This window comes from Rhinolophus hipposideros (assembly GCF_964194185.1).
Source record: "Rhinolophus hipposideros genome assembly, chromosome: 2".
NCBI classification, from domain to species: Eukaryota; Metazoa; Chordata; class Mammalia; order Chiroptera; family Rhinolophidae; genus Rhinolophus; species Rhinolophus hipposideros.
This window is the reverse complement of record NC_138048.1, coordinates 29088817-29116219: the sequence shown is the minus strand read 5'-3', so window position 1 is coordinate 29116219 and position 27403 is coordinate 29088817. Positions and strand designations below refer to the sequence as shown.

The 27403-nt window shown below is 39.1% G+C and overlaps 1 protein-coding gene across 3 annotated transcripts in view; it reads right to left on the bottom strand.

The window, feature by feature from the left end:
- Positions 1-27403, bottom strand: part of ST3GAL6 (ST3 beta-galactoside alpha-2,3-sialyltransferase 6) — a 69200-nt gene that overhangs the window by 23105 nt on the left and 18692 nt on the right. For 2 of the 3 annotated variants that reach the window (XM_081027066.1, XM_081027067.1), the window contains exons 3-6: positions 8446-8545; positions 6076-6153; positions 2867-2967; positions 1806-1869 (exon numbers count right to left, since the gene is read on the bottom strand). In XM_081027066.1, coding sequence (XP_080883192.1) covers positions 1806-1869; positions 2867-2967; positions 6076-6153; positions 8446-8534 — 332 coding nt within the window. In that variant the 5' untranslated portion in view covers positions 8535-8545. Of the gene's footprint in view, positions 1-1805; positions 1870-2866; positions 2968-4944; positions 4962-6075; positions 6154-8445; positions 8546-27403 lie in introns of those variants that run through there. The other variant, XM_081027069.1, reaches the window with a different exon arrangement.

Here is a 27403-nt window from a genome sequence, read left to right as displayed (position 1 = left end):
GCAGTTCAGCACTGCTGACTGAGTAGCTGAGTGCCTCACCATGCTCACTGCATGGGGATCCTACAAGGATGTTTTCCATTCGCTCTACACCTGAATAATCTCTGGCTGCACATTAACTCTACCGGTATCTCTTAACAAGTTCAGACTAAAGGACTCTTGTGCAATCAGCATGATTTTCAATCGCTCCTCACCACCCACACCCACTTCCCTCCCAATATGGGAGATGCTAAGAACATGACATGGGTTGACGGGGGATGGGGGGAGGGTGCCCTCTCAGTGACAAAGGGGTAAGGGCAGGAACAGCAAGACCAAGTCAGCAAAGAGGAAAGAGTCTGGCCCAGGCACACACAGATAATGAACACTTGTACCAAAAGAGGTTCTGAAAGCAACTAAATAAAGCACAGCCTAGTTCTAAAGATAAAAAACAAGCAAAAGCGAAACTTCCAGCCACGTGCCCTCAAGAATCCTGACAGCAGCTCCCATTTACAGAGCCAAGGATCTTTTCAAATATTTGCAGATACTTGCTACAAATATTTAAGATACAACCATTGTCACTCTTAAGTCAGACATGCAGGCACTAGAGAAATCTATCTAGCTTCACCTCCTGGCTCTAGCACAGACCAGCTGTAATAAACTACATATGTTTGCTCAGTCTCTGTTTCGCCATTCAAAAAAAGGGATATCATTGAGTATACTTTGCAGGTTGTTTGTAAAAATTAGAAAGAATTAACATAGAGCACAGATGGGTCTACACAGAACAATATTCTATAAATGAGAGCTACATACATTTTAGGTTAGAAAAGAATATAGGTGGTCGTTGTTGATATGCAATCAAAAATGGAAATTAAAATAAGGTTGATGGCATAGTTTTAAACTAAAACAAGTACAAACTGAAATGAATCAACATATATAACATAATCCACACTTCCATAATCTGGGCCCCTGAAAGAGAGACGTGAGATGAACTCAAACAAAATCTAGCATTGTTCCCCGCATTCTGTTCTGGAAACTCTAGCTTCATTTTCAAACCTCTGCCCACTAGCCCATTTCCGCACGCACCAAATAGCACCTCTGTTCTCTTGAGTAAGAAGGCAAATTCTGTATTTTTCTTTACAGTGGAGGCCTGACATCTACTGACTACCCATATCATCCCACTGGACCACTGGCCAAATTCTGAAATGAAACGTAAAAGGTTGTGACATTAGTCTACCGCAGTAAAATAAATCTACTTGCGAAGAAGTCCATCTTTGGCAATTCAGTTCCTAAGGGGGGTTAACTTGACACCAAAACTTTCTAAAAGCTAAATTACCTTTTGTAGTCAGAAAAACATATATCTAAGCAAGCTGTTTGCTTCCCTCAAATATGAAAGTAACAGGAGGAGAGATATTTCTGAAATCCAATATTCAAGTGAAACAGAAAGGCTCCTCACGCGCAGTTTAGAAGCTGTGTGGGAAGTACGGGGAAACAGCCCAGGGAGGGGGCCTGTGAGCTGATTAACAGGGGTGTGAATTAATTCTTTAGTAACAACAACTTGAAACGATGAATATGAGTTAAAAATAGCCTGACGTTGCATAGAGATTACTCATCATGACTCCCTGCAAACTCTTGAGCCAACCCCTTATGCAGCTTCTAAATGAATTTTGTAGTTTGTCTATTTCAAATGTCAGAGAAATAACTACTAAATGTTTTAGTTATGCACAAACACTATGGAATTTTCCTGAGTGACTAATTTTACATCAGGGTGCATGTTTTGAACCACGTTAGCTAAAACTGAAAGTTAAACAGAAGCAAGGAAATAAACTCACTTGTCAAACTCATCAAATAGGTCACAGCTCTGCAGTTTTGAAAGAGCAAGTCGAAAATACTCCGCTGGAATACAAATGGAGTATTGTGAATAAAAGGAATCATGGTTTCTTAGGTACATAGTAAGCCACCTTACCCCCATCCTTCCCCAAACCCATTTCCAACTAGTATGGCCACATTTGATTTCTTCTGTGGTGAAAATTGATGACACCACTGCAATTAGTCAGCACTACTTAATAGGCACACTCAAAATGGTAAACGCTCTAAGGACACATTCCAAAAACTCCAGGAAAATAAGAGGCTTAATCTGAAAACAATCATAAAAAAGTGACCCCAAAATTATCAACATCACAGTATTCTGAAACTGACATCCGTGTAGAAATCAATTATTCAGAGAGCATAACCTTATTGAATTATCAAATTCTCTGCAATACATTTTTAAAACACACACACAGAGACACACACATGATCAATTAAATAAGCAAAATCTAAGTTGATAAAACTAGGCTTGTCACCTCCTGAGCTTTTAGAATCTCTCAAAAATTGAGAACGTAAAGCTGTGTAAGGTCAATCAGTTGTCAAGCAGAGGAAAAAGTGTTTCATCGTTAGTATATGGAATAATTCTCTCTAAGTTCAGCAAAACTAAAATATCCACTGATTGAGCTTTTAAAATTGGTCAAGGAGCTAGAACTTGCTGATGAAATAAAATAAAACTCACAGGTGAAGAGGTGAAATGGGAGATTGGAAGGAAGGTAACCTACAGGGTTATCCTGCTAATTCTGAATTGAAATAAGGTAAGGCATGAGAACTCATTAATGATATGGTGGCAAAAGTAAGGTCAAAAGCCATGTCTCGAAAACAACAAAGAATCTACCATTTTTATTCACTGCCTTGAAAGGAGTTATGTATTAAAATCAATTCCCTTCAACCCATCCTAAAAGCATATTCTTTAAGAAAAACTTATAAAGCAGAATGATTAAAAGGCCTTAAAATTATATAAACATATGGTTCACATCACACACACTCAGGTGTAATAGAGCAGGACAAGAGTAACATTACTGACCTGATGTTTTTGTCCCATAGGGCAAGTCAAAGTCGCTATCATACAAGGAAGCAACCTTTTTAAAATCAGCTGCACAAAGAAAAGGGTGAAACTGTTGAAATCTGGAAGGAAAGGATAAAAAAAAAAAGTGTTTCCCAAATGCCTACAACACTTGCAGGTTTTTAAAGTCACAATTAAAACTAACTGCAGCATATCATTCATACCGTTATGTTGACTATATGAATGTATAAGTATTTAAAAATTCTTTAACAACATCTTAAACAGTATTTAAATATTACATAGAATAGAATATGCAATGGAACTATAAGCCAGAATGGAAACACTTTCCAGGTAGTGGAACCAAAATTATGTAACAATTTTGGTAAGAGGGGCTGAGAGAACAAAATTTAAAAACAAACCAACAGCGATAAAATGTTGGCCATATACAGGAAAAAACAAAGGAAGAGGGGGAAATAAAAGTATTGATGCTAAACCACTCCTAAATGAAAAGGTGCCTATGTATGAAGTTGTCAGCTGTAAAAATAAAAAGTACATTAAAATTAGATGTAGCTAGAATCCCTGGTGTCATTAAATTAAGATTTCCTCAAGAACAAGAACCTCAGGCATTTATCTTCCTACTGCCTGTTCTGTCCTGAAGGTACCCCCCATTCAGGTATATGGAGGGCGGGTATACCTCTCTCAGACGAGAGAGATAAGATAAAGTTTGATGGGGGTAGGGTGTACCTCCAGTTCTCCATTTTAGTGCCTGGCACAGAGTAGGCAGGCAACATGTATTTAAATGATTGAATGAATTTCAACTGCAAATTAATTCTTTATGCAACCCTTATGAAATAGAAAAATATAAAAGGTTTTTTCATTAAAGAGAAGGATCGGGTAAAGCTCATATTAAAAATATTATTTTTATCTATCAGGACTGGATGCTACAGAACAAATTAAGCTAATCCTTAACCCAAACCCCACATAGGTCCCCATCTTTCTGGCCTTAAATCAGTTTTGCCTTTTCCTTAGTCTAAAAACTGCAGAGGGTCCCTGAGGTTTCAGAGGCTGCATGACAGAATGGAAATAAACAGGAGTAGAGAAAGCGTGCACTAACTTCAGTTTTATCCTGACTTTGCCACTCAGGAGCCAGGGCAAGGAGCCAGGCCTTAACCATAGGCAAGTCACAGGAGCTTAAGATCTTCAGAGCTGAGCTAAAAACTCACACATATTCAGACTAAAGAAACAAGTGAAGGACCAGCCCTTCCTGATTGAGACGTGGTTCCCAGATATAGTTGTTACAGTGATAGCAGCCTCAGGAATCCAGTCAATTTTGAAAGGTCATTTGTATATTAGGGTTGATGCCCAAGTTCAGAAACTGCTCTGGGAAGAGGAAGTGTCCGGTCACCTGAATTAAGATTGAGAGAAGATTCAAGATCTTCCCATCTTCGTTGGGAAGGTGAATCATAGATGACTTTGCACTAGGAGGGAAAGACAATAAAGGACTCTGTGCATTGGAGATGGTGGGGGTGATGACGGTGACCAATCACTAATGTCTATTGCCAGTCCACCCTTGTGCTAGATGACTTACATTTTATTCCTAAATAAATAATTGTTTAGCACCATGTCTCACACACAGTAGGGGTTTAATAAGTACCAGCCTTGTCATATATTACATTGTATTCTATTACCATGTATTGTATTACATTATAATGTATTACATCACATTTCTGCTGTTGTTACACCTACAAAAGCCTGGAAAGGTAGGTAAAATCTGTTAATCAATTTAGACAAAGCAACTGAAGCTATGAGAAGTGAAGTAAGTATTCAGTATTACATATGTGAGGTCACTACCCTTATCTGAAACCCACACTGAAGTTTTAGTCTAAGGAAAGGCGTCCTCTTTACAACACTGCAGGTAACACCCCCAAGTTTCCCAGGAGAGCGTCTTCTGATTGTTACTGGCAGAAAAGATAGCTCTGCCCCGAGAGAATACTATTCACATGATAAATGTGAATCTACCTGTCACGTAAATTTCTATACCTGCTGAGCAATGTTGCATAACTACTTGAACCCTTTTGGTTTTTCTCAAAAGGAAATACCTTTTTTCACTACAGTTGAAAAGTATCCTGATTCTAGAGTAGCATTTTAAGCCTGCAGTCTGCAACCCATAGTTGGTTCACGAAATCAATTTTGTGAGTCGTGATCAGCCTATTTTCAGAAAGTAAATAGAACAGAATACAGGTCATATGAAGTACAAAGCATAAAAATTCTTTCTTACTAGAAATATGTATGCATACTAAGATACAAAGTTAAATGTATTTCTCACTATGGGCCATGGTCAAAAAGTATAAAATCACTCTTCCAGTTTTGCGGTGGCCCTAACTGGGTACACACCCCCATGGATAGACTACAAGTAGTCATGGCTCACCTATAAACACATGCAGAAATATTTTATGTTGGTTGTTTAAGAGGATCTGTAGCCCCCAAAAGCTAAAGAACCAGTAATCGAAAGGTGTGGTAATATAGTAGAAGAAAATAAGAACGTGTGAATTTGTGATCCTTAATGGATAAAATGCTGAAAAACTTGTACATGTTTTACCCAATTAAACATACCCAGACCAGACTGTCATTTATTTTTATTTATCTAGAATCATTTTGACCAGCAAACTATCAAAGTTGAGGTGACAGAGATAAAAGTGTATATATATGGAAGGAAGAGTAAATTCCCTAACGGTCCGGACAATAATAAACAATCATTTATTACTTATTATAAATAACCATAATAAACAATCATTATATGTAGATGAATATGTAGTTCATCAAAATTCAGTAAATTTTTCTAACTGTAAAGTTTAACTTAGAGGCAAGGGAGAAGAAGCCACAAAATAATAGGGATGGAAAATAAAATGGGAACACAAGGCGGGGGGAAAAAAAACCCTGAAAAACAGTTTACTTTTTATGTTCAAACACAAACAGACCTCTCTAGTCTCACCTGTGTGAAAAGAACACTAGTCTGATTGAGTTCTTCAATGTCTTTTCCTAAAAATATATGCAGAGTTCTAATTACCAGCACAAAAAGAAACATGATGTTTAAGCTCTTCCTTAAATATAAGGAGTCCACTTTCTCCTGCTAAGATTTGTATGGGGAAAAAAAAAGTAAACAAGTGTGGAAAATGATTACAAACACATTCTGAACATTTTGTATGCCACAGTTTCTTTTATGTTTTTACCTCAGGAGAGAAGCAAAAGCTGGCTTTGATAAACAAGTCTGGATCTTATTTCTCCGTTTCATTTCCACAGGTGGCACCCTATGAAGACAAAAATAGTGTCAGTCAAAAAGTAGAACCAGGTAGCCAGCCCAAAGGGAAACAAATGCCTGGGAACCCACTTGGTGCCACCACTGACAAGCCACTTACGCAGGAAATAAAAATGCTCACAGCAGGCCCTGCAGTGTGACAGAATCTTCTCCAAGTCCTGCACACATGTGAGGATTCGTGCATGCAAGGCAAGAGAGATGGAAAAGGCTGAGGTGATGAGCCAGCCGCAAGTGATTCAAAGAGCAGTGAATCACAGAGCAGTGAAAGGACCCTCCGAGAAGGGCTCAGATTACCGCACTGTGGAAGCCACAACCTGATTGGCTTTTTAGAAGTCCCCAAAAGCCTCAGAAACCCAGCTTACCCCACCCACTTGCACTCAACTATCTAGGTCCTTTATGCCATACCTGGGGACACCTATCAGCAGCGTATATGGCAGAAACACTGACCTGCACATGTTCTGCAGACCCTGCCGTGTGACCTGGTGACTCCACAAATCACACTGTTGAGCGTCATCCCTAACTCTCCTTGGTTTTTGGCACAGATTAGGCCCTGTGTGTCTTCTGAATGGAGCAGTTGTCTCCACAGTTTAAAAAGAGGATTGTGTAACAAGACAGTAAATGAGGGGAGTAGGGTGACAGGATCCAGACTTAGGCAAAAAAGAGGAAAGCAGCTTATTATAAGAACATATGCACGATCATCAATTATGTGAAGAATTAATTTAAAAAAGGAATCAATTTTCTTCTATAATTCAGAAGACTTAGACAGAAAGAAAGAGTCTGAACTCTTCATGGATAAACTCAATTTTCAATTTGGGGGGATTCCAAATCCTCATATGAGGATGAGGCTAGCATGAGGCTAGTAACGTCCTTATGCTGAGAAACATCTTTTGTGAATGGCAAGAATTCCTTGATTTATACGTAAGAAAGATACATATATAGTGGACCAGTACATCAGGTCAAAAAAAGTACATTGTATTGAGAGGACAAATTAAGAGATAGAGGTTATTAAGAGGTTATTAAGAGATACTAAACAAACTCTTTTAGATTGTGAAGACAAACGTTGGGTGGCTTAAAAAGAAGACAATTATCTGTCTGAAATAGTTTTTAAGGAAACAAGTTCATGGCACAAACACCCCTCTGAGGTAATTTCCCACGGTATTGTCTGTGGCTAGAGTAACGTGTTAGCTTAGGTGTGACATGAACACTCCTGAAATCCTGAAAACCAAAGGCTGTGCTGAATTCGGAAACTTTTCATTGTCCTTTTCATCATTTCCCCTGTAATCAACAATACGAAAATAGCAGTCTAGTAAGCTTTTTGCTTTTTCTTCTGTTCTTGTCTTTCATATTAAGTGTGGAACAGAGACAGGCTGTAGCATAGATGGAGAGAGAGATTCCTATGGTATAATTTTCATGTAGTGTGCAACCAGATTTCTAAGTTTTCTAGCTCAATATTTAAGTTCAAAGCCTAAAACTTACAGCTAAACCCACCCACCTAGCATTTTGTTTTTTCCCCAGTGACCATTTGCCAATTATTTTTCAGTCAGCCAGCAACGACATTAAATGAAGAAGCATCAATTTATACTTTTTGAATCTAGTAAACACAAGCTGGAAACATGATCTAGGATCTGTTACTGAAACACTGGCAAAAAGTACTGAACTTTGTTTAAGACAGGAAGTTATCATGTGATTCATTTTGATATAATCATATACTACCACCCATTCAGCATTTAAAGGTCATCAAAACTTTATTCCTAGAGAAAGGACTGACGATGGGGTAAAGGATAAAAAGCTTATTATACAAGTTTTCTCTGTAATAAAATTATCTGCGCCTTTTCAAAGTTTTATATGTGACATTTCAAATCAAAGTTATTCTAAAATATATGTATATCGTCGTTCAAATATTTTTAAACAAAGGAAACCATATGTAGCATTACAGTTTATCAACAATCTCTTATCCAAGCATTTTGGACTCTAGAAATCTAGTACCACAGAGTCCAAGATTTACTCCATCAATTCAAGGAGATGAAATATTACATAAAGGATGTTATATCCCAAAGACAGTCAACACCATTGCTTCATTGAAAAGTCCGTAAAAAGGTATTGCTTATCAGTTTTTCAACTGTTAGAGATAAAATGTACAAGATACTAGAATGGTAAAACCCCAGTTTATAATGGAAAGCTAGAAAAGGTTCAAAATGTTACGGGAGTTTCCCTCTAACAATTGGTGAGTCTCTGTGAAAGACTAGTTTGGGAGTTATTTGTAAATAGCAAAAATGAAACTTACCAATAGACATTTGCTCCCCATAATATACAATGCAGCACGTAATAGAGGAAGACAGCACTCAGGAATATGGCCACGAGGTACCCTCTCATGGCTGGCCCACCTGAAATACAGAGAAGAAGTCCAAAGAAAAGGCAAGATTGTTATTCAGATGGATGTACCCAATGGCTCAAATATAAGTGTTAGTGAATACACATATAGAAAGGAAAAAGTAGAAGACAATGATGTAGGCCCATTGTTTTGGAAATACCCACTAACTGTGCAGAAGGAGAAGGTTTTTTTCTATCTCTCCTCATCCTTTTATCTTTAATCAACACAACATAATATGTTTGTAGACCAATAAACAGTTCCACGGTGCCAAAGCTAGTGGCTTCCCTACTACTTTCTCATGTTAAATAAGAAAGAAAATAATTAATTCTGAACCAAATTTTACACATCCACTCCATATCCAAACTTTTTTCAGAAACATGAAAGAATACCTATTTTCTCCCTCAATAAAAAGTGAATATATGCCTTAAGATTTAAATAAATATTTCATTTCTTTAGTGATTGAAATGACTTTTAAGCGTTAAACATTATAATTTTTACAAGTCCTTTTTCTAATTAAAAAAAAAACTAAGAAAAAAGCTTTTAAAAATATTCCCCACATCTTCAATTTTAATACACTTTTATCTGATTTTTCAATATCATAGCACAGGTAAATTGAGCTAATTACTTGCTTACTTTTGTATTAAATGACATTAAATGCATAGCTCATTGCACATTTGTAGACAGAAAAAACTTGACACAATCTTTTCTAGACTATAAATACAAACAAAAAGAAGAAAACACCCTTTATAGAATACATGTATTTATAAAAAAAAAAATCTAGAATACATTTGTTTACTTTCCACTTTTGTTTCAAAGACAGAGGAATAAGTTCTTTTTCACATGTAATTTAATGAAAAAGACATATTTGATACATATGATACATCTTCTATTTCAATGCATGTGACTCTAAACAGGTATACTATTTCTTGCCATCTCTTATTAAGTTTCCAATTCATCAAGACAACTGCATGTACCACGCCTGTCACTCCTACCATATTCATTAACCTCAGTCAGGGCAATGGAGTTCAGAACGTGCCAGTCTGGTTGGATACTTTTCCAAATAATGTAATGCTGCCTCCCCCTTTAATGGTAAAGTAAGTGTAAGTGAAAATCTTAAAATAAAGCACTCTTTTGCCTTCATATGTAGAATATATTAAACATCATTTAATTCTTTTTGATAATGCAGGTCATCTTAACAAATGTCATAATTGTGCCGGGCTCTGTTATAGTTGAGATCTTCTGGAGCTAACGAGGGTGTGGGGCTGTTTGCTAACCAGTGGCGATTATCCTGTCCAAATGGCTGCTCTTGCCTCAGCTGTTGCTCCCCACTGCTATTAAGAGAGCCACCACCCCCATCAGCCACTATTATAAATTAGTTAAAAATGAAGGCTACACCAGGAGAAAGCAAATAAATGAGAAAACTTGAGTTTATGAAGTCTGACAATTAAGTTCGCAAACTTGTTGCAATGATGTTGCTCACTTTTTCATTATGAATTTGTACCAACTGGACAAACAACTAATCAAATTTACTATTTGGAAGTGCTGAAAAGGCTGCATGAAAAAGTTCAACAACCTGAACTTTCCGCCAACAATTCATGACTTTGCATCATGACACTGCACCAGCTCACACGGCACTGTCTGTGAGGGAGTTTTTAGCCAGTAAACAAATAACTGTATTGGAACACCCTCCCTCTTCACCTGATCTGGCCCCCAATGACTTCTTTCTTTACCCGAAGATAAAGGAAATATTCAAAGGAAGACATTTTGATGACATTCAGGATGTCAAGGGTATTAGGACAACAGCTGATGGCCATTCCAGAAAAAGAGTTCCAAAATTGCTTTGAATGGTGAACTAGGTGCTGGTGTCAGTGCATAGCTTCCCAAGGGGAGTACTTCAAAGGTGACCATATATGTGTTGTATTCAGCAATGAGGTGTGTAGCACTTTTTCCAGGATGAATTCGTCAACTTAATTGTTGGACCTCGTATACACACAACTTCTAATTTAGTATACATATCCCTATGAAAAGTCAACACTGGTTGGAAATCAGAAGACAGGAATCCTGGCCCAATTCCACATAATTCCTGGCTTGGGGGATCTTCGGTAAAGCAGTTTACTTCTTCCAACCTGAGTATCCTCACATGTTTACCAGCGAGAGCACACAACCTACATCTTTGGGGTATTAGATGGATTAACTGAAATGATGGGGGCAGGGGAAGCATCTGATATAACATATCACACAAAAATACATGCTGAGTATGTTTGTGTATTTTAATGTTGTTTGTTTTCTAAACCTAAAGTGTGAAGGAGAGACTGTTCCATGACATGACAGCTGTCAGACCCGTGAGCTGGAACCAGGCCCCAAGGGGGAGATTACTTACTGCAAATCCCCCTTAGACTGTCTGATCGTAATCAATGTTCATTCTGACATAAATCAGCACCCACTTCCCCTGCATCTCACTACATGATGGTTCCTGGAACAGGCTGTTGTCCTGACCTGGCCAAGCATGTAGTTTCTCATACTTGGTAGTATTCACATACCTACTAGTACCCATGACTATCTCTTCCCCCAATTCTTTGGCACCTGCCAAGCAGGCACAGGGATCCATTTTGTCTTGCAGCTGCCCACAACATGCCTCCTATGTATGTTTCCCTTAATAAATTCTATTACTTGACAAACTGGAGTGGCCAGCCTGTTTCTTTGGTCTTTCCTTGCCCTTTTCTTATGGAGATAGATTTTCAGTCTGGGGGCATTTCCCTGCTGGGTCTGCATGTATTAACAACTGGTGAGGCAGCCAGGAGACTGATGAAATGGGCTTTGGGGAAAAAAAAAAATCTGTGGGGGAAATACCAGGTTGGTCATCTATGTCCATGTGGGGAGGGGTGGCCTGTTCTAGATATACCGTGTTTCCCCGAAAATAAGACCTAGCAGGACAATCAGCTCTATGCGTCTTTTGGAGCAAAAGTTAATATAAAACCCAGTCTTATTTTACTATAAGACCGGATATAATTAATGTAATGTAATGTAATGTAATGTAATGTAATGTAATATCAGGTCTCATTAATTTTTGCTCCAAAAGACGCATTAGAGCTGATTGTCTGGGTAGGTCTTATTTTCGGGGAAACAGCGTAGGTGGACTACTGTGTGAGTACAGGAATGCCCCCAGAATGCTGAGTGGTCTCATGCACTTGTTTGAGGAACTACATGGCATCAAGGCATGAAAATTTATGGCGGAAGTTGTAGGCTGGTCCTTATGGCTGGCCACCAACAAAAGGCAGAAGCCAAGATTAGAAAATTACAGGAACAACTGAAACTAGAAAAAGATTATTACAGCTCTGTTAGCATCAGTACTGGCTGCGAGATGTGGGGGAGGAGTGGGAAGAAAGGTCCTTTGAATAGAGTACACTCTTTTTATGGAAGCCATGAGGTCTCGACGTGCATCTGTTCATGTGTTCACGTGTGTCTATATATGTGTTGTATCTGTGTGGTATTTTCTACCTCCAGATGGTATTGCTAACTGGTAAGAACTACATTTAATTGGCTTAAAGGAATTAAGCACTTATATAAATTAAGGACTGGGTATTCTAAACTTCTCAGAAATATAGAAACCTATTCAAATGCTTTTCAGGATCAAGTGATTTGGGAAAATATCTGATTTTAAAGCTAGTTTAAGTTTATTGGTTTAATTAAGATGGATAGGTCTTTACTTTTATCAAGGCTTATAAATTTATCAGCAAAAATAATAACAGAATAAAGGCTGGTTCTGTCTAAAGTCTCACAAAGTTTTGTGGGTAACAAACATAATTGTTAAGAACTAATAAATTCAATAGATTTAAATAGAATAAGAGGTTTTTAGGTGAAATCTTCAGCAATAATTGTAGTAGGCTTATGAAAAGAAGTCTTTGGAGAAAAAAATTTTTAATGTGTGGTCAAGCTGGCTAACATTAAAATGGATTTAATTAAGTAAGTGGATTTAAATATCAAAAGTAAGCTGATGCAAAATTAGAGTTTGATTCTCTTTCTCTCTGTTATAAAGCCAAAATTTTCTTGAATGACAGTCTGTTCCTGATAAGATATTGTTACACATTTTCTGCTTAAAAAACAAAGATTCTATATTTTATCCAAATAACTTTTGGTGTTTTATGTTGTCTTAATCAGGTCTTTGACTACTTAAGAAAACTGCATCTTCTCAATAGTAAAAGTTAACCTTCTGCTATGAAGTTGAAATGCCCTACCTGACTTTCGTCAGAAGGCAGCAGCAACAAAATCTATAAAGATTGTAGCACACATGGACGAAGTTCATTCTGCTTCTGCAAAAATGACCTCTCAGTGCCAGACTTTTGCTACCCTAATGTCCTTATAATATGGCAACAATCTGCTCCTGAATCAGGGAAATTAAGATGGGTAAACAATGGTTGCAAATTAAATGAATACTTGGGGCTGACGAAACCCAAGACAGCCATTTAGTTCTCCCAGGCTCAGTGGCAAACCCCATTTTTCAGTTTTTGCATTCCTTCATTCACCATAGTGCATTTAAGCTGGACTTCATTCAATTGCCACTTAGTATGGTTTGTCAATATGTTCTTGTTGTATGTATATCTTCCGGATAAACATGTAGCCTTCCTCTGCTATAAAGCTGATGCCCTCTCAGTGACAAAGAAACTGTTAGAAAATGTGTTTCCCACTTGGGGTATACCATCCAAGCGCTTCTTCAATGCAATTTACCCAAACCCACCATATGCCATGAGATGATGGCTTGGGACGTGTCACTGATTTCCTGCCTGACCTCTGTGAAATGGTCTCATTATATTGATGACATAATGATAACCTACGAAGATTCACCTCTACTACAGAAATCATTGTAGTCTTTACTGGACCACACACAACAGAAAGATCGAGCAGTGAATCTGCAGAGAATTCAAGGTCCAGGCACCTCAATAAAGTTCATGTGACTGGGTATGACACGCAATGTCACAAAGTACTAGCATACTCCATCCAAAAAAACTGTGAAAGAAGTATAGGATTTTGTGGGAATTCTGGGTACTGGTGAATAATTATACCCCACCTAGCACAATGCCTTCACTCATTATATCACTCATTACATATGTTAAGAAGGGACATATATGGGACTGGGGAGATAAAAATACTGGTCAAACAGATTGAAGTTTTTGGAATCTCCTAGGCAGGGTTGCCGTTTGAATGAGAGGTTTCAGTAACCCCAGAAGGCATGGGCTGACATTCTGGCAAAAAAGGCAAAGCCACAAGGCCCCTTGGATTTTGGTCCCAATTACAGAATGGGTCAGATATCAGATATACCCTAGTAGAACAGCAATTATTGACAATGAATACAGAGCCCCTGCAGGTGGAGCCTCTTACCACAGAGCAGCCAGTTACAGTAAGAACTTGCCCTCCCATCAAGGGGTGGACATGTGCTGCCTACCTAACTGTGACAGGGCTCAGACTCCTACATTGACTCAATGGCATGTCTACCTACAACAGAGGAGTGCTCTGTCAAATAGTCCTCTGTCTTTAGAGATACAGCAATTATCAGGCTCTGCTGAATATACAGACCCTCCAAATGCTCCTGCTCCTATCTCTGTGTCAGCCCCTGCAACTTGCAAAGAAGGAATAGGAGACGTTCCAGTAGGAGCTTGGTACATTGAAGGCGCTAGCCAGAATAATCCACCTATCTGGATGGCACTTACCATCTACCCATTCACTCACACTCTCTGGATGGAAACGGGGGAAAAACTACAGTAATCATTGGGCTGAATTAAGAGCTGTCTGGTTGGCAGTCATGCATGAACTCTGACCACTGATCCTGTATACTGACAATTGGACTGTTTTAAAGAGGATTGGCTTTATGGATCGGACAATGGAAATGGAGGGATGGATAATTATGAACAAAACTCTATGGAGACAAGAGATGTGGAAAGATAACGTGGGCTTGCTTACAAGAGCATGAGGCAGATCTTATCTTCCACGTCCCTGCTCATAAGGTATCTACACCTGCAGGTAATCAGGAAGTAGACACCATGGTAAATATACACACTTTAGCAACTGACCCATCGGTTAACACTGCAGTTTGGGTACACCAGGAAAGTGGGCACCATAGTGCCCAAATAAGCTGATGTACAAGTATAGCAAAGGAGGCTTGAGAATACGCTGAGCTGGTCAATACAGTTATTGAATGGAGGTTCCATCTCCCAGTCAGTAACCCACAGGCACCTCGGTTGGTGGAACAGAAAAATGGTGACCTTAAACAACAGATAGAGTTATTACCCGGAAAACCTACTTTGGCTGGGTAGATGAAGGTGCTTTCCCAAGCATTGATATATTTAAATGACCAACCTGTAGGGCCTGTTGATTTATATGCCAGACTGGGAATGCAGACTGAGGTACCCAATACCGTAAAGGTGTGGGAAACAAAGGACACAGCAATAGTCCCAACGCTTGCCATGGACCAACAAGCTATGACAAAGAGGGCACCGAGCCCTATTGTCCCCGGAACGGGGACCATTTCTGCAATAGGACATCCTGCCAGAATGAGTCGGTTAATTCCCACCCATGGGTGGGAAGGAATTGCTGTCTCCAGTGGGATCCTGTTATCCAAATGCATAGAAACACGCCACGCATGGGCTGGGACACACACTATTCAAAGAGGGGAGATGGTACGGGTCCTAGTATACCATATTCCTCCCTGTACTCCCTCCTCACATCAGGAAGCACCACCTCCCTGGCCAACATGGATGGTGTACACAGCCTGGCCATGTTCCAAAGACATGGCCACACCTAAAAATCAGGCTACAAGTGTAATTCTCGTAGAAAGAGATCTCCCAGTTGAAGTCCCTACTAAATATTTGTCTTTCTGATCTTAGACTTCTGCTGTTCCAATGGCATCCAGTTTATCTTGCAGTTGCCCAAGACATGGCACGTACGTAAGTACCCATTAATAAACTCTCTTAATTACCAGACTGGAGTGGCCAACCTGTTTCTTTGGTCTTTCCCTGCCCCCTGCTTATGAAGGTAGATTTGCTGTCTCGGGGCTTTTCCCTGGGTCTGTGTGTACAAACATCAAGTCAGGTGTTCTCTTTTGCTACACAGTAAATGCATGGATTTTGAGAAAGCTAAACTGAGACTTGGCCTATCCTTAATTCAGCCTGTGCTGTATTCTTATTGGCCTGACAGGAAAATGTGACTGGGTGTTGCTTTGGCAGAAAGCTCAGCATCTTCTGATGGTAAAGGGAGCAAATCCTGAGGGATATGTCGACCTGCTGCTTCCAGCCTCCTTCCACTTTGCTCTGTCTTCCTCACCCATTATAATGTAGGCTGTTTTGGTGTATTGTGGGTCATTTTAAAAATCACCTTAAATTTGTCTTGGAAAAAGAAATAAATTGCATGATATTTAGTGGGTTAAAAAAAAAAGTGTGGTTCTGTGTTTCTTAAGAAATCATTGGTAAAATCCAAGTGATGGAAAGAATTAAGGTTTGGAATTATCAGAGTAAAAGTTGAAGACAGTGAAGTGTTTGGGATAGAAGATGCATCACTGAAGTGGTTAACGGAAAACTCACAGACAGACAAGATAGGTAGCCCAGAGCTCGGCCCTTACTACGTGTTCAACAAATGCTAGCTTTCCTTCCTCCTCTTGTGCTGGGTAAATATTGAGAAGGTCCAGGAACTGGACTCCAGCTTGGTTCTAAAAGGCAATTCATCGCATATGTGAGAAGGGTATTAGGCCATGAGCCATGCTTCAAGATGACCAAAGAGAAGGCTATCAGTGCTGACAGGAAGCTGATATGCACTTGGCTTGTCTCATCCCTTTGATTGAATTGACCTCAGCAAAATGCTTTTTTTCCCCCGTATAGGTATCAGTCAAACATGAATATTGGGTATGTTTAAGACTGTGCTGGAAGGCATTTTACTATGGTCCAAAATAGTCACCTAACAACCTATGTAAATACTCAAATTAAATATTTAAGGTTCCACCCAGAAATATATCACTTATGCAAACACTAAACAAGGATGACACCGGTATCAGCAATTTTTTAAAAACATTTACATCTGGGCCGGCCCGGTGGCTCAGGCGGTTAGAACTCCATGCTCCTAACTCCGAAGGCTGCCTGTTCGATTCCCACATGGGCCAGTGGGCTCTCAACCACGAGGTTGCCGGTTCAACTCCTGCAAGGGATGGTGGGCTGCGCCTCCTGCAACTAGTAACGGCAACTGGACCTGGAGCTGAGCTGCGCCCTTCACAACTACGACTGAAAGGACAACTACTCGACTTGGAAAAAAGGCCTGGAAGTACACACTGTTCCCCAATAAAGTCCTGTTCCCCTTCCCCAATAAAATCTTTAAAAAAAAAAAAAAACATATACATCTAACGCAAGACAGCAGATGACCTAGAGAAAAAACCCAGTATTTACAATTCAGTTTGCTCACCTGTTCCCTAAAACACATTCTTTGGGAAAATTTATGTATTATTTCACAGATCACGGAAGTATGGGTAACTGAGATTTTTACTGTTCTTCATTCACTAATATGTGGTTTAGCTGAAAACAAAGTATGAGAGAACATTCTTTTTTTCCTTCAAAAAGTAAAACGAAACTACTCTAGAAGAGCAGTTGCATACACCACCTGAGAAAAATTTAGGAAGCTTAGCCTCTCTGGTATTTCATGGGCAATTCAAAATGTCCATGTTCAAGCTGCAAAGTAGACTGGGACCAATCAAGATATAATTGTGATAAACACATTTAGTTCCCCTGCTTGCTCACAGGAAAAGCTTCCACAGATAAACAAATTCTCTAACTATAGTTTTACAAATGGAATAACCATTGTACTCTGAACAAAAGCGATCAAAGGAAAACCAGTTACAATTTAATATAGCATGCCTGCTTTAAGGAAAACAAAACAAAATAAAGCAAAACAAAACCATAAGCCCTTCAATATAGCTTCATTTACCAAAACAAACACATTTTCCAGATTTTGACGTTAAATATTAACAGATGCTGGCTTCTAGGCTGCAGCTGCCCCTAAGAGCATGTTTCCTAAGACATCCTTTACAAAGTTTGCATTATAACAGCAATTATTCATCTAAAGTGTGAGTAGAAAACATCAGGGGAGAGTGGGACTCATTAGTAGAAATCGAATGTTTATTTCTTCTTAAATTCTGATATGTAACCCAATACATGAATAATCTATATATGCCAAAGTGAGCTTAACCTTGGCAAAAGATTTTCCTTCTCTTTAAAAGTAAAAGTAGGGGTGGACAGGTGGCTCAGTTGGTTGGAATACGAGCTCAAGGCAGCGGGGCTGCTGGTTCGATTCCCACATGGGCCAGCGAGCTGCGCCCTCCACAACTAGAATGAAGTCAATGAGCTGCTGCTCAGCTACCAGGTGGCCGGCCAGATGGCTCAGTTGGTTGGAACGCTCGACCACAAGGGTGCCGGTTTGACTCCCGCAGGGGATGGTAGGGTGTGCCCCTTGCAACTAAAAACGGCAACTGGACCTGGAGCTGAGCTGCGCCCTCCACAACTAAGATTGAAAGGACAACAACTTGACTTGGAAAAGTCCCGGAAGTATACACTGTTCCCCAATAAAGTTCTGTTCCTCTTAAAAAAAAAAAAAAAAAAGGTAAAAGTATCTTTTATTTGTGTGGAGCTTTAAAGTTCATAAAACGCTTGTATATCTATCACTTCACTTAGGGATCAAAACAAGCTTAAGTGGGTGTGCACGTATGCTCTTGATGAGTGAGGGAACGGAAAGTTTCTGAAGTTAAGTGAGTTGTTCCAGGTCACACAGCTTGAGAGACAAAAACTTAACGTCTGACCACTTCTTTCTTAGGGTTTTATTCCTGGTGTCATCCTGTCTCTCAAATCAAATAGCATGAGAGGAACTTTCTGCTCTATTGGCAGCTAGAGTTCCAAAAAAGTAAATTCAGATAATGGTGAAAGGGAGGTGGCTCTAGGACAGCGTTCTCCAAAGTGACATTGCAGGTAGAGGGTCAGCACCAACTGGGGCTTGTTGACATGCACATTCCTGAGCCCTCACCTAGATCTGAATCTCTGAGACTCGGGAAAGGGAGTTGAAACAAGCCCCCTCCAATTACTCTTATGCACACTAAAGTTTGATAATCACTGTTCTAGAACACTCACGAGAACCATAGAGGGGGTGTAAAAAGGATTTACTGAAATCCAGTGACCATAACAGATATTACCGTGGTTATCCTTCTAGACTGAAAGCTCCATTAGGGCAGGACTGTCTGTCTTGTTTATCATTTTACTTCTAGCATTTCTAACAATACCTGTCGTATAAAAGATGCTAAGTGGAGAGTTATAGAATATAGTTACCGACCCCATAGCTAGATGCTTTGCACTAATTTTTTTTACCCAAAATGCCTAGCCATCAGTATAATGGCTGATTAGAGTGCTTATTAGAGATATATGAGTGCTTAGCATGTGCCAGGCCTGTGATAATAGCTTCTGGTGTACGATCTCACGTAATCCTCACAACCACCCGGTGAGGGGAGTGGTAAACTTCCAATTCCCACTTTATAGATGAGGAAACTGAAGCTCTGAGAAGAGCAGTGTCTTTGTTGAGCTGATAAGCAGCAGAACCAGGACTCAAACCTTTATCTACCAGACCAAGCTGTGCAGTAGACTGCCTATCTCCTGATGTGAGTCTTTACAAAGGTACGCAAGCCAATCCTTTTAACACCAGGCTAAACATTACTGAACGTTTCTCTAACTTGTCTATCCCACCAGCTCCTTAGGCAGTATCAATTCTAGGGATTGCCGAAATGGAAAGGTTATATTCACAAACGATGCTGAAATAAAACCCTATGACTCCCAACCTTGTTCTTCCCAACCCCATTCCTCTGGATTTCAGTAAATCCATCATTTTTATCTCCAGGGTTCTGTTGCATGTCCTAGAGCAGTGATTCTCAAACATTAGTGAGCATAAGAATCAAACTAGAGGACACTTGGTTCATTCAATGCACACTCCCGAATCCCAGAGCAACCATGATAGCATTGCTTACAAAAACAAACACAAAAAAATCACTATGTTCTGTACACCTGAAACTAATAAAACACACACACACACACCCACACACACAAATAACACACACAATAAATATGGAATGACACGTGAAAATAGTCATATTTTTACTTTTAGACTCTACTAATGCTTTCTCAAACTGAAAGGAACTTGTTTTTCCAACAACTTCCTATTAATAGAATAAGTTTGTTCAGCAATAATTTTGGAAGCATTGTTCTATTTACCAATACAAAAGCCCCGTGGGTATCTCAGTCAGTATCCTACAACACCAAGGAAGAAACACCCTTCAAATTTACTTTTCCAGAAGCTGAGCAAGCACGAACCCAGCCTGCCTCGCCTCTCTGTACCCAATTTCCTCCGGACCTGGCTACAGGCACTTCTTAATGCCCATCTGTCCGCACAGCTTCACCCTGAGCTCTGGAACTGACCCTGGCCCAAGGAAAGGGAGTCTGCGGAGCCCTCGAGTAGCAGATCAACAGTTTGATCAGGTCCCTGCCCATTCCATGCCGACCTTGGAAATCTCATCTGCCGAATCTTGATTCCTGCTGCCAAGGACCTGAATTATATCCAAGTTTTCCAATGTCTGCATTCTTCTCTCTCAGTCACCCCAGCAGCTCTGTAGCCGAACTTCCAATTCTTTAGTACCTAGGATCTTAAACCCTGTCCTCTTCTGCTCTCTGCTTCCTCAGTGACAGATGTTCTGCTGCTCTGTCTCCTCTCACACCCAGCACACTGCTGCTCAGCAGTAATACCCAATAACTTGCATCTTTTTGCAAATTAGAAAAGGAACCCCTGCACCCCTGGCTCCACACAACCCTGAAAACACATATCTTGGCATGAGCAGGATTTGAGCCACAACTTTCCCCTTAGCCAGGTGCCCCTGTTGACGGCTCATCTCCACAACCTTCCCAAGGGGCTCTGCTGACAGGCTGTGTCCATTCAGGCCTCAGAGAGGCCTTCCTCCATTCAGATCTCTACTAGCCCTAAGCTTACACTCAAGACAGTGTGAATTTGGCCAACAGACTTACATCCTGCCTTCCTTCCTGTTTGTATTTCTGGCTCAGTTTGTGACTATTCACACGCTCAAGTGAGCATTAGCTCCAGCTCTAGCTGTGCACTAATGTCTAGATTTTCTGGTCTAGCCCTATGTGTTCCCTAAGCCTCCTAGACTTAGCCATCTCCATATAGCCCAAACCTTAACGGAGATACAAAGGACTGCCCCTCCCTCCCCCCTCCCCGTGACAGATGTAAAGACCTCAGTCCTCTTGAATGCATTTACTACCCCACTTTTAAGTGTGGTCCTTATTACCAAGTGGATAACCCAATGTGTCCCTAACCTCATTTACACCTCAAGGACCTCCACCCTCTGGTGTTGACAATCCTGTAAATAACAGTACAGGCTAGTAAGTATGTGGCAAATGCCCAGCACTTCACTGAGCCCTTTGTAAACATGAGGATGAAAGCAGGGATATTATCATCCCCATGCTGGAGACACTTAATTCCCAGAGCAGTGGCCAGAATTAAAATTCATTTTTTTTTATTAGTTTCAGGTGCACAAAGTAATAGTTAGACATTTATCATTTGTATCCCTCACACTGTGTCAACCCCCTCCCCCCATCCACTATTCCTCTGACATTGCACAGAGCCATTACATTTCCAGTCTCTATTTCTAATGCTGTACTCCACTTCTTGTAACTATATACATTATACATTATATATATATGTATATATAATTATATATATACATATATATGTATATATATGTATATATATATATGTATATATAACTTGTAGTTGACATTCATTATTGCTCAGCTTGTCTGGATTTTTTTAATTTGTAAATTATAAGAAACTACCATTACTGTATTTTTAAACTATAACATCGTGAAGTTAATATATTTACTTAATAGCTTTTTTTAAGTAAAGCAAGGAATGATACACATTAAATGTATGCATTTATTTAAACATACTTACTTAGAAACATTATCATACGAAAACTATTCATTTCACAATTAAAGAGATAAATCTTAAGGAATTAGTAGTTAATGGTTTTTTGCTAGAAGGACTTGAAAATGCTCAATAGGCCATAATTAGAGAACAAAATAGCATATACAAAATTAAGTAATATGCAATATTACACCTGAAAAAGCTACATTTAAATCTGAAGGATTGAGGGGGATCAAATATATGGTGATGGAAGGAGAACTGACTCTGAGTGGTGAATACACAATGGGATTTATAGATAATGTAATACAGAATTGTACACCTGAAATCTATGTAATTTCACTAACAATTGTCACACCAATAAATTTAAAAAAAATCTGAAGGATTGAGCTACTGCTATTTGATACATATTAAGGAAAAATCTGATATTACTGAGTAAATCAATACAAAATTATAGATTAGTTTATGCACCTTCCCCCAAAAAAATCTATTTATATAGTTTCAACAAATTGAACCAACTGTACACATTCTGGCTGATTTCTAAATACATCATTTTCTTTCTTTCTTTACGGTAGAAAGAGAACATGTATAATTACCCTTCTTCCTGTTTTCTTTCCCAATTCTTCTTGTTAATACAGTGATATGCAGCTAGTTCCTACACACATACTTTTTCAGTGTTTCAAGAAAGACAGTGCTTTTGCCAGATTTCATTTTGAACATTTGTAGACAGACATTTTCACTTAATTAAAAGTTAAGCCCTCACTGCCAAAGCAGATGAGCAAATCCTCCCCTGAAAATTGGATGTGCTCACTGCAAAGAATATAAAAAGGAGGAAAATGACTTTTCAGCAGAATTTGGTTTTCTAAGAGCACACTAGGACACCAGGACACACTAAAATCATTCAGCTAATAGCATACTATACTGGATGCTAAAAATAAATGAGCTGAAGTACCTGTTTTCAAGATTTCTCCCTTCGGATTCAGCTACATTGAAAATATACAAAGAAGCTTTTAAGGGAACTTCTTATGCTCCTACTGCTTATTCATATTTTCTCTCAGAGACCCATTTCTTTTCCCAGAGTGGACATTTTCTCTATTTCCTTATATTAATATCTGACTGACAAGATAGCCTCCCAGGAGTATTAGATATTGTTAACAAGTTAATGATTGTGACCAACTTTTTTAATTTACTGAGATAAAAAATTTTATATGATAAAATTTGCCACTTTTAAGTACAATTTGATGGGTTTTGACAAATACATACCATCATGTAACAAGCACCAAAATCATACTAAAAATTTCCGTCAGTCCCCAAAATTCCCATGTTCCTCTTTGCAATCAACGCCCCTCGCCCAGTTCCCGGCTCCTGATCTGTTTATCACTATAATTTTGCTTTTTCTGAAAGTTCATATAAATGGAATCATATAGTATGTATCTTGTTCCTGGCTTATTTCAATTAGTATAAGCTTTTGAAAAAAAATGTCCATCTTGTTGCTTGTACCCGGAATTCATTCCTTTTTATTACTAAGTAATATTCCACTGCATGGCTATTCCATAATTTTTATCAATTCACCAGACATTTGGTTTCTTTTCAGTTTTCGGTTATTGTAAGTGAAGCTACATTGACCATTCAAGTACAAGTCTTTGGGTGGGCATTTGTCCTCATGGGTCATACAGTAGATACATGTTTAAATTTATATGAAAATTTTATATTGCATTCTAGTGCCTATTTCTGAACAACAGATTTGCTTCAATCTCTCGGGTAAGAGGAAAACGCCTCTATCTACAACAGTTCAAACTATTGACATCATTGAATAACACAAACCACTGACAGAGGTAAGTATTCATTAATTTATTAATATCTAGCACTCATTATGCACATGTACTCATCTACTTCAGGATAGGGGGAACAGAATTCACAGTTTGGGGAGGGAGTTAAATTACACTGTTTCATAATGAGGACGGTTATCTGTTGTGAGAAGAAAAGCTAAGTGGTTTAGACCCCTGCTGCTCCAAGTGTGGTCCACGGACCAGCAAGACTGGCGTCACCTGGGCACTTGATAGAAATGCAGAATCTCAGCTCCACACCTTGATCCACTGAGTCAAATCTGCATTTTAAGAGGTGATCTGTGTGTTTGAGAAGCAGTGCTAGAGGTCAAAGGTAAAAAGGAATTATACGGAACTGAGAGGGTCAGGGCTTCACACAAAAAATAGTTTTTGAGAGGAACTGAAAGCTCATTCTAAATTCCATGCTATCTCTTTTAAACGTATTTTGGGCTTGACCTTTAAAATTTCTAATCAACAGAATTTTCTCTAAGAAGCTACTCAGGCTCTCTTCGAAAATAAGCTACCTGCGGCGGCCAGTTTGCTCAGTGATTAGAGCACAGTCTGATAACACCAAGGTCGTCAGTTGGATTCCCACATGGGCCAGTGAGCTGCACCCTCCACAACTACATTGAAAACAATGCCTTGAGCTTGGAGCTGAGCCACCGGTGGGCAGCAGGTTGACTCAGTGGATAGAGAGCAGTGCTCATAACACTAAGATAGCCAGTTTGGTTCCTGCATGGGCTGGTGGGCTGCGCCCTCCACAATTAGATTGAAAACAATGACTTGACATGGAGCTGATGGGTCCTGGAAAAACAAACTGTTCCCCAATTATTCCCCAATTTAAAAAAAAATGGAGAAAAGAAAAAGAAAATAAGTGGCTTCGAAAAAACTTTCCCTGACCATTCTAGGGGACATTTGTGGTTTCTTTGTAAATTCCCTAGAAATTTTCATTCCCATACTGTTTTCAGTCTTATCCTTCATGTACTACCAGTATCACTATGATACTCCTCTCAGATTACACCTCTAGGACACACTTAATTCTACAGGACACACACTTCGTTCTGCATTACCTTCTGATTCACCTAAAAGTGCCAGCTGAACCACCAGCCAAGCCTTTACAAAAACATTTCCAATTACTGCTATTGACAATTTGGGCCCAAGAATTACAGATCTTACAGCTAGAAAGACCTCAAGAGTTCCGGGCATTTAAATAGAGCAAGGTCTTATGTCACCATATTACAGAAGAGACAACGAAGATTTAGAAGAACTTTTAAAACATGTCAAAAGTTACCTCAGTTATAAGCGGCAGCATCAGTAGCACAGGGGGACATTTTTGTGTGGATTCCCCGCCAGAACGATTCCGGTCTCATCATTGGTGTGCAATAATAACCCACTAGTCTTTGTTTCATTCCATTGCTCTCTCTGGTTTTCAATTCCTGAACCACCTCCGTTGGGTGGTACTGCACGGGCCTGGGTTTCGCTCCTCTAACTTCTCTGCTTGTGCTCTTCCTCCTCATCACACCTAAATACAGGTCGGAGGTAGGTGTTTTCAAGCTATTAATCCAGTTTCCTAAACCCACGTTTTCAATACTTCTCAGCTACCAGCAATAATCTCTAATCTTTCTTCTCTTTAAACAGCCCATAGGCTGCACCTGTGGTAAAATCCTGAGCCCAGCTCTCTTCACATTTTGTCACACTCCCCCATAGGAAAGCCTTCAGTGTCTTCCCATTGTCTGCCAAATAAACATAAAATCACTTAGTCTGGCAGTTAAGACTTCTATAATTTGGTCCTTCCATCTTTTCATCTTCTCCATTCAATTCATTTTTGTAGGTAGCAGCATAATTAGGTATTAAGGTTGCCACTTGCTTATCAGTCATCCTGGGGTTGAGTCTCTGCTCTACCTCTAACTAGTTGTATGACCCTGGGAAGTTGCTTAATTTTTTTATACCTCAGTTTCCTCAGCTGTAAAATGGGAATCATGGTGCTACCTGATAGAGCCATTGTAAGTAGTAAATAGAAAGCACTTAGATAAATGTCTGGCACATGGTAAGGACTCTCCTAATCTTGTTTTAATTCTTATTTTAAAATGAATAATGTTTTAGCTGCCCATACACCAAGTCCTCACTAAAAAAACTAATTTTATAACATCCTGGTAAAAAGCTTAAAGAACTCATGACATCATGTGAATAATAGCCTCAACAAATTAAGCTTCGATTACTATGCTAGCTATTATTTCTGCACATTCATTTCAACATTACAAAGTATTGTGTGATAGAAAGCCTTGCTCATCTGCTTCTGAATATGAAATAAAAGGCATTCAAGATAGTTCATTAGCAAAACTCATATTAAAATTAGGCCCTATTTCTGGCTATGGAAGCCAACACCTTTTTATGCTTTTCATAATAAAACTGCTCTGTGTCATAATAAAACAAACAAATAACCCTGATTTGTAATCAGCATATCAAATTTATGTCTTGAAGCAAGAAATAAAATCAAGAACTCTACAAATAACCTGAGTTGACAAACTGGTTTCATTTTACACTCTGATTTGGATCCATTATTGTGCTGAGAAAGATTCACATATTGTGTTCAGGGTTCAGAAGCAAATACCAAGTTCAACCAGCAATGTCTAACAAGGCAGGAATGAAGATTTGAGTATTTGTCAGCCCTGGAGTAGAGCTTGGAGGCAGAGGAATAATCACTGCAACAGATGGCAATGAAGAGTTTAAATTTTCTGAACACTTAGGTGACAACTATTTTAAATGCTTTAGATGTATAATTCTGTCAGTCCTCAGAACCACCCTTTAATAAAGGTACTACTGTCATCCCTATCATACCAATGAAGGCACTAAAGCCCAGAGAAGTTGTAACGTACCCAAGGATACCCAAGTAGTAAGTGGTAGAGCTGAGATTTGGACCCATGCTCACAAAAGAACCTGTGCCCATCACCATTATGCTATAAAGACTCAAAATATTTCCACGTTCTTGATGCCAGGCGATATAAATATTGACAGGAATGGCAGTTGCACAAATCACCAAGAGGATTACAACCCAGATTCCATTGTTTCTGGCAGTAAGAAACCTGAAGATCCAGCCCTATCTCCAGCCTAGGCGCATGCATTGTCTCAGTTCTGCAAGCCCAGTGGCTCAAGACACCGGAGAAGGGCTTTAAAACCACGAGTGAATAATCTCAGTTTCAATAATGAGAAGCTCAAGAGATTCCCAAGGACTAAATCCCAAAACCATCGTCAATGTCCACATTTGCTAGTACCACCAAAGCATAAGGTTCTCAGTCAATAAGTGTCCTTCACAAAAGGATTTCCAAATGAAACAGTAGTGTAACAAATCCACTATGAGAATAATTGTCCTTTGATAAACCTTAAGTCAGAAAGACTATATGGATTCATGGGTAAAACATGGAGCTAATTCCTGGTGGACATTTGTACTCCAGAGCTTTTTCAGAATAAATTTATAAATTGTATAAATTGGTGTCTTAAATTTGCAGAGGAATACTATTAAGAAGAATATGCCTAAAAATTGTATTAAGGTACTTTAATGAAATTATTATTAATTGTAGGATTTAAAGACAGAGAGGGAACTAGAGTTCATTCCATTGTGAAAATAAGGCCCAGAGAGGGCAAGCATCTTGCCCAAAGTTACACAGTTTGTTTATAGCAGTTTCTACAATAATTGTGATGCATGTAATGTTCTAGTTTCAACTTAAGAATCTTCTTCCTCTTTCACTTTCATCTTGGTTTAAAATAGTTCCCAAGAAGCCCCATTCAGATTTAGAATAAAAATAATATTTAAAACTTCCATCGCTCTACCTGTAACTAATGGAAAAAAAATTAGTGAAAAAATATCCATAGCTCAGCTTTGGGGTATGCTGAAGAGTCACTGATTACATTAAGAGTCCCAAAGTTCCTCTGGCCACATAGTAAAGTAGTAAGAGATAAATTAATAGGCCCTTTATACAAAGAAGAGGGTATTTTAAAGTCATCTGCTAGAGGTAGAAACATTGTTTCAGGAAAAGAATGTTTCAAGT